The sequence below is a fragment of the Scardinius erythrophthalmus genome, assembly GCF_964197995.2.
Source record: "Scardinius erythrophthalmus genome assembly, chromosome: 20".
Classification (NCBI taxonomy): Eukaryota; Metazoa; Chordata; class Actinopteri; order Cypriniformes; family Leuciscidae; genus Scardinius; species Scardinius erythrophthalmus.
Genome location: NC_138240.1, coordinates 35,309,441 through 35,317,928, shown reverse-complemented (window position 1 = coordinate 35,317,928; position 8,488 = coordinate 35,309,441). Strand labels below are relative to the sequence as shown.

General features: G+C 36.2%; 1 protein-coding gene across 1 annotated transcript; it reads left to right on the top strand.

The window, feature by feature from the left end:
* Nucleotides 1-517: 517 nt before the first annotated feature.
* Nucleotides 518-7,531, top strand: LOC308680629 (tumor necrosis factor receptor superfamily member 14-like). Its single transcript, XM_081348847.1, has 8 exons — nucleotides 518-720; nucleotides 1,391-1,687; nucleotides 2,017-2,142; nucleotides 5,666-5,821; nucleotides 5,977-6,064; nucleotides 6,141-6,328; nucleotides 6,686-6,719; nucleotides 6,928-7,531. Exons 2-7 carry the CDS (start codon nucleotides 1,561-1,563, stop codon nucleotides 6,703-6,705), a joined length of 705 nt encoding a protein of 234 aa, XP_081204973.1. The 5' UTR covers nucleotides 518-720; nucleotides 1,391-1,560; the 3' UTR covers nucleotides 6,706-6,719; nucleotides 6,928-7,531.
* The last annotated feature ends 957 nt before the right edge of the window (nucleotides 7,532-8,488 follow it).

The following is an 8,488-nucleotide window of genomic DNA, read 5'->3' as shown; positions in this document are numbered from 1 at the left end:
ATTTCTTACAGATTGAGTTGTTGCCCATAACACGCTAGCATTCTGCTAATGAACGCTGATTGGTCAGTGAAGGACTGATTACGACCAGAGAAACCGCTTGATGGCATCGTGTCGTCCGAAGCGGGACCAGAAACAAACAAAACAAAAACTCTTCTAGCGCGTGTGTTTACCTGTGTCAACTGTGTTGTCGATGCCTCGAGAGAAAAGAAAGTGCAGAGCTAAAAGCACCAAAGTGAGCGAAGGATTGCCGTGAAGCAGTATCTGGTCGTACATGTGTATGACGTCATTGACACTTTAAAAGACAATTTAAAGCAAATAAGTGACTCAAAAAAATCTAACATCCAGCAATGTGTAATTTATTTGCATCTCCTTTCGAATACAACATTCAAATTACTAGACAAAAAATTATATCCTGAGAAAAGTGGATTTTTATTGGTATAGCGCCATAGACCTCCATTCATTCTGCACTCGTCCTGTGAGCGCCCTCATATGGAATCAGAGTGGAACTGCAACCAGTTCAGAAGCCGGAAGTGTACTGAGAGTGAAACTTCTCGCCATATTTAGACATTCTCTGCCGAAACGCAAATCTAGTGTAAAAAAAAAAAACAACCTGTCAGGGACTGGCAAAAACATCTTGCGGCCGATTTTTCGACGAACCCTCTCTGACCAGTGTTGTGATGTGAAAGAAACAGACGTGAATGTAGTATAGCCTATCAGAAGGTAAGTATTTTAAAAATTTTAGAAAACCTGCAGCTGGAGCTTTGAACTACTAGCCTAAATAATCACGGCACAAAATAAGCTTTTGTTGTCCGTATTTTAAAGGCAGTCGACAGCTGACCAAATTATATAAATGTGTGTCTTTATCTTTTATGAGTCGCTTTGATCCTACAGTCCTATATGTGTCATTTCTGAATGTCGTTCACACAAGTTCTAAAGTGAAAGTAGGCTAGTTTTGTCTTCTGCTTCTCCCACTTGTTTCATTTCTGTTAAAATGCTTTTTTGCTTATGTGGTTTTATAAAAACAATTTGGTGATATACTTAATGCTATGGACATAAAATAAGAATTATTGTGTTTATTTATTCCGTACTAATATTTATTATGAAAAAACCATGATTTTTTATAAAGACTCTGCATTTAGAATACTGTACCTATAGCAAAACAAAGATTTGTCTCTTTTATTCCTCAATGTTTAAAAATGTCACTGAAAATGACACTGTGGTGGAAAAGTTTTTGATGTTTTAAGGAAAATGTTAAAAATGATGGAAGTAAACTAATGAGAGATTTCTTTCCTAAATATTATCAAGACAAAAGTGCTTTTATTTGAAGAAACAAATAAAGTTCACAGTGAGCTTATTCATTTCTTGTTCTTGTTTTTCTTTCTGTTTTTAGTTTGTTTGACAGAAATGGATATGTCTGCAAGAGGCCTGTGGGAAATACAGCCTGCACAAGATCTGCATGTTTGAACGGCTGTCTTGAGTCCTGCCGTCAGCGACTCTTAAGGCATCTGACCATGCAGCAAACGACACCGCTACTGTGAAGGCTGAGGACGTTCATGTGGCATGACCACTTTAAGGATTACTCTTCTCATTACTGTTATTCTTCCACTTTACTATGAACTTTGCTTCTGTCGATGTGCTCATGCTGAATATGAGATAGATGGGCAATGCTGTCCAATGTGTGCTCCTGGTAAGACTGATAATAAAAAGTTATACCATATAGTTTACATATTTTACACAATTTGTATAATGTCAAAGTTTCTAACTTTAGATTTTTTTTTTTTATTCTTTATCAGTATGTTTTTTTTACTGCAAGTTTGTGACGTTATTACGTCAGTAATGATAATCTGCTTTATTCTGCATTAATGAATATATTTTTTCTGCATAAAAGCATTTGTTTGGTTTGTGAAAAAAAAAACTAAATTATAAAGTCAGAATACCATGACAGTGCATTTACCATCACATTATTAAGTGATTTCTGTTGAAATTCAATAACAAATTTTATGTGCTGCTTTTTAGGAAACCATGTTTCTTCGCACTGCACAGATGATACCAGCACAACCTGTGCTCCATGCCCTGAATACACTTATATTGATGAACCCAACGGCTTATCAAAATGCCTTACATGTACAGAGTGTGATTTAAGTGAGTGTTTCCCCCTTTACATTTGTTCATCCGAAAATTAAAAAGTTGTAAATCCAAAAGCCGCAGCAGGCTAAGACACGAGGAGATTATACAAAAGACGCGTCACACTGAAGCATTACATCTAGGCCTGTCACGATAACAAATTTTGCTGGACGATAAATTGTCCAAGAAATTATCGCGATAAACGATAATATTGTCGTACTGAGACCATTTTCATTTAATATAATTATAATGGCATAATAATGCAGGTACACCTTTTCAACGATCTATAAACTTTTATTTCTAAAGAATATTAAACATTGAAAACGGAAAACATTTTAAATATCCAAAAAAATGAACAAAACAACCAAAAACAATGAAAGCAATGGACTCTTAGTGTCTGTTAACAAAATAAATGTCTGTTAATAAAAAAAAAATGAAACAAAATTGCACTTCAAAAAATATTAAATATTAGGCTTTAGACATTATTAAATAGTGATACATTCCATAACAGGCAAAACTGACAGTTAGGACCTTTGTAAACAAATAAAAAAAGCCTCAACAAGCCATATCACCCAAATTTTGCACTGTTACTCCTGTTACTTTGTCAAGTGATTGTGTACTGTCGGGAAGACAGAGACGCACTTTATTGCGTGCATGCTACGCACTGAAAATACTTGGTTAGGATTAGGGGTGAGGAGTGCGTGCGTATTACACGCCATAAAGAGTGTATCATATGCACGCAAAAACTATTTTTGGCATATAAATGGCACGAGAAATAACATTTGTGGTATAGATATGCATTTTCATGTGATTGGGCTCGCTGTCGCAACTCACAACTAGCGTCTTCTCTCTCTCCCGGCAGTAGCCGCAAACAGTCCCGCGGCCGCCGGCGCTTTCCCATACAAAGACCATGTGACTGACAAGCGCCGCCTTCCCACACAAAGACCATGCAACTGACAACAAGAGGGTTCACTCCTCCTATACGCTAAAGAACCGAGCGAGAGTGGTCATCCAGTCTCTTTGGTAGAGAGAGAGAGACGAGGAAAACAAACAAGCATGCAAATGGAATTATCGCGGCCGGAAAAATTATCGAGCTCATTTTTTTTATCGTGCGATTAATCGACTTATCGACTATCGCGACAGGCCTAATTACATCTGATGTTATTTTTATTAGCAGAAAGAACAAACACTGGTAGATGCATTCAGTCAAGGGAAGATACATCAAACAGCGCATAGAAACAGATAGTGATGGTAGTAACGTCATTGACAGTAGTGACGTTCAAAAGAAAGTTTTTCCCCTTGCTCACCCTGCAGCCATGCTCCAAACAACCCGCCATGTCCCACAGGTGAACACACACGCTAATATACACACCACACCCCCTCATATGAAGGTAAAACAGTAGCAAAACTCGAGAGCATGTAAATGTGAATTTGAGAACTTGTACAATAAATATTTGTACTTGTACATGAACATTTACACTCACAGCTCCAATGTGAAAACCTGTAAAATAAAAATCTGAAGTTGAATGTTGAAATTTGCACTCGCAAACAATAGTCACAAACCTGTATTCTGAATCTGAAGCTGCAGACAAGTAGACACAAATGTGTAAAATGCCATTCACAGAAATACAACGACAGACACAAACTTGTAATATATATTTTGCGTTTAATCTTACGTTCACATTCGCGGTACTTCCTCAATTAAGCACTAGCAGCTTCTCAAATCCGTCACTGCAATTTCAAATTTCGCGCCTTGACTTTTGCTACTATTTTCGCGATATATCAGGTGCAAAACTAACTTGTGCACTTGAAACTCAGAAGCGGTGAGAGGGAAAGGGGGGCGGGAGGAGTGGGGTCAAAGGAGCCGTTTTATTGGTTGGCACCTAGCCAATGAAATGGGAGTTCGATGATGTCACGAAACCCGCGTGCACTGAAACACTAACAAGGCTTAATGCATTAGACTGATATTAAAATAAATAAACGAAATTATCAAACTCAGTAGACACAATGCTAATGCATACTACAGAAAAGCAGATGAGCACAGAATATGACGTAAAACATATGACGTATGCCATATATATGCCCTATATATATATGGTATATATACCATAGACTGTAAAAGACACACACACACACACACACACACACACACACACACACACACACGTACGTACATATATATATATATATATATATATATATATATATATATATATATATATATATATATGTACGTACGTGTGTGTGTGTGTGTGTGTGTGTCTTTTACAGTCTATGGTATATATATATATATATATGAAGAGTTCAGATGCAAAAGCCTCTAAATGCCATTTGAAATTTTCTTATAGAATGATCATTTTTATCAAGCTCGTATATTTAAGTTCAGTAATTTCACTTAAATGATAATTAATAGGTAATCTTCACTGCCATTTAAGTGAAATTATTGAATTTAAATATACGAGCATCTGAACTCTTCATATATATATATATATATATATATATATATATATATATATATATAAGCAAATGTGTGTTCAGTGCAAATAAACTTGCTGCCTAGTGTTTTATTAATAAAGTAACAAATTATGTGTTTTTTTATTGTTTTTAATTTTTATTTTATAACTGTTGGTCCATTAAGCCTCATTAAGTGTTTTCTTGGGTTCGAGGAAAACGTACAATTAAACGCGTTGCGTTCATATTCTGTGCTCAATTTTTTTCTGTATAGGCTATATGGTGTTTCCTGTTTGGTCTTTTAATACCACTGTCTCAATTAAACGTGTTGCGTTCATATTCTGTAAAACTATTCCAGTAAAACTAATGATATTTCATAAAAATATTTTCCAAGCGTTTTAAAAAATAGCTGATACATATGCATACAAATGTTTGCATTGTGGCTGGCGTTGTTCATTGGTGAGGCATCGACCAATAAAATGACTTCATTCCGACCCCAGCCCCGCCCCCGACTCTGCTCTCTCAAGTCTGCATTTACAAGTGCACGAGTGAGTTTTGCTACAGGCATATCGCAAAAAGAGTAGCAAAAGTCAAAGCGCTAGGATTTGAAGCTGTACTGCCAGATATGAGAGGTTGTGAGTGCCGACTTGTGGTTGTACAACGAAACTGAACGAAAGCACAAAGATAAATGTGTAGTACACAATTGTGCCTGCCATTTTGTTTATGTAAATGACACTTTACACATTTGTAACTATTAATCTGCAACTTCGAATTCAAAACACAGGTGTTCTGAGTATTGTCTGTGTGTGCAAATCGATAGATGCAGCTTTTCACATCAGAGCTGCAAGTATAAATTTCAACTTACAAATACAAATATTAATTTTACAAGTTCTCACATTCAAATTAGCAAGCTCTCGAGTTTTGCTACTGTTTTACCTTCATACCCTCACGGTGCCATAGTTACAAATGACGTCACACCGCACGTGCACATACACAACAGTATAGAAGGAAAGAAGAAATATCACAAAAGACTAATCAAACCCGATGTATGGCTCCTACAATGGTTTCTTCTGACACATTTCTATCTCAGAGCGAGGGTTAAGAGTGAGTAAAGCCTGCACTCGGTCGTCAGATACTGTGTGTGAGCCACTGGAAAGATTCTACTGCATTGAAAGAGAGAAACACTCCTGTAGACTCGCTGAGCAACACTCTGAATGCAGACCTGGACAATACATCAGACAAGCAGGTAAATGATCACATTATATAAAGATGCATGGACCGTGCATGAAATGCTGTTTATTGTTATCTGTGCTGCATTAGTGGCAGTTAATGAATCAAGAGCATTTATTTATTTTATTTTATTTTAAACATCTTTACGTAACTATTGTCCATTGTCTACAGGCACTGACTCCACAGATACAGTGTGTGCCGACTGTAAAGCTGACACATATTCAAACGGCTCTTTATCATCCTGTAAACCACACACAAAGTAAGTGTTCACTTATACACTGTTGGTGTGTGCTGTTGCTCATCATTATACATCTGATTCTGGATATTATTCACAGGTGTGAAGCATTGGGACGTACTGAAATAAATCCAGGAACACAGTCGTCTGACAGTGAATGTGGGAATCTCCCTGATGTTACAGCCATTGCTGTTAGTGTTACAGTTACTGTAATAATAATAATAATTACAGTAATAAGTTTTCTTACTGTCAAACACATGCGAAAGAAGAGACAATCTCATCAGTCAGGTAAGCTTTAATCAAATTGTTCAGAACGTTTTTGTAGTATGAGATATAGAGTTGCTTTTCATATAATTTCTATGCAAATTCAGCCAAATTAAATAAATAAATAAATACACTCATGGAGCTGGAATACTTTTTGACAATCATCCATATACACTATATTTGCTACAATTAGAAAAAAGAGGGTGATGCAGTGAGTAAAATAATTAATTAAATTATAATTTTGTCTCCCTTCTGTTCATACAGGAATACAGGTATTGAAAGTTTATTTCTTTTTTCACATTAAAGAGAAAAAAAGAAAACAAATTACTTTTAATTTGTTTTAAATAACAAAATGTATGTTTATCTGTTTTCTGTTAAAAGGAAATGGGAAATCTCAATGAAAAAGCCAGAATGGGTAAGAGTAGTAATTCATATTGACATACACCACAGTTAATCAGCTCATGTACATGATGAGAAACTTCAGAAACATAATATTAGATTTTAATTGTGATTTATTTAACAATATGTTGGTTTTCTGTGGTTTGACTGTGAGAAAGCAATGCAGAATATTATTTGTGCCTGTGCAAGTTGGAAAATAATGCTTTCATTCACTGTGTTTTCAGCTGTTCATGACCGGAAAAATACTGATCAATTCGGATTGGAACAACCTGTAAACGACTAGGAATAGCTACAGTTTCCAGACTAATCAGAACTGTCTCCACATCAGGACCAGTGCCATGCCATTGCACATACTTACGAACAAATGCAGACTATTCCCCGACTCGCAGAAATACTTGCATCTCTCCTTTGCCCAACACCAATGAAGAGAGAATGCCAACTCCTGTGAAGACCTTTCTTATGATGAAGACTTCAGATTCAACTCTGAATCAACATGGACCAATGCTACATTTTTCTAAATGTCAATCATTTGTTTACAAACAAGTATTTTTTTTTTTTTACAGTTATAAAATTGTTTTTTATTTTTTTTTATTCCAGAATTGATATTAAAATTAAATTGCTTTATTTTTGTCCTTGCTTATAGACGAGGTTAAAGGAGAACTCCGGTCAATTTTAACATTGAGCTAATTTTTTTGTACATTTGGAGTGCTGTCAATACAGAGAACAATCACAGAAATCGGTGTTGCCTACACCGAGTTATTCTATTTGTAAAATTTGCACCCTGTTGACTTCAATGGGGCAAGTATTAAACCTGCTTTTAGGCTCTTAACATCCTTGATGTGTCATTACAAGTGCACAGGTCATGTGAGTGATTCCTTCTGAGTGAACACGAGTGGATCTGACTGCAGTAGATGTGAAAGATATGTATAAAAATGATGTTATTTAAGCCAGCGCAAATACCTGTTTACATCCTGGTTTTCGGTTGAAGTCCAAAGTAGTCGATTGCCGAGTTCACGCGCATAGGTTTAGTTACCTATGATCACGCGCGTGAACTCGGCAATCGATGTTAAGAGCCTAAAAGCAGGTTTAGTACTTGCCCTATTGAAGTCAACAGGGTGCAACTTTTAAAAATAGAATAACTCGGTGTAGGCAACACCGATTTTTGTCGTTGTTCTCTGTACTGACAGCACTTCAAATGTACAAAAACATGAGCTCAATGTTAAAATTGACCAGAGTTCTCCTTTAACAGAAGTTAGCCACTTTTGTTCCAACAGAGGATGAAATGTGTCGTCATCTATCAGTGACGTAATATCCCTATTAAGTGGACGCGTGGAAGAGACGCGAGACTGAATGCACTGAAAAAGCCCTCCCACTACTCATATACTGAGAAAGCGATAATATAGTAGAGTCAGTTAAACTTTGACAAAATCATATAGCAACATTCAAAGCTGTGTCGTCATGAAACAGCTTCACAAACAGTCTTTTCAACCTCATAGTATCATTATTAATGTGATGCAGTAGTTAAAATTATCCTAGATGTACTTGGATAAAAGTTTAAAGTTCAAATATAAACACTGATGTCTACGATAACGATCAAAATCAGCTTTTGATAGAACCTTGGTGCACATTGTTCCGCCAGTAGGTGGCGACAAGTGACTTAATTTTTTTTATTTATGGACTTCCGGTGACGTCATGGTTGAAACAACAGGTTAGAGACAAGGCTGCCTAATAGCTGTTTAAGAATGAAGATGCTCACCAAATGAATAAACTTTTATATATAGCTTA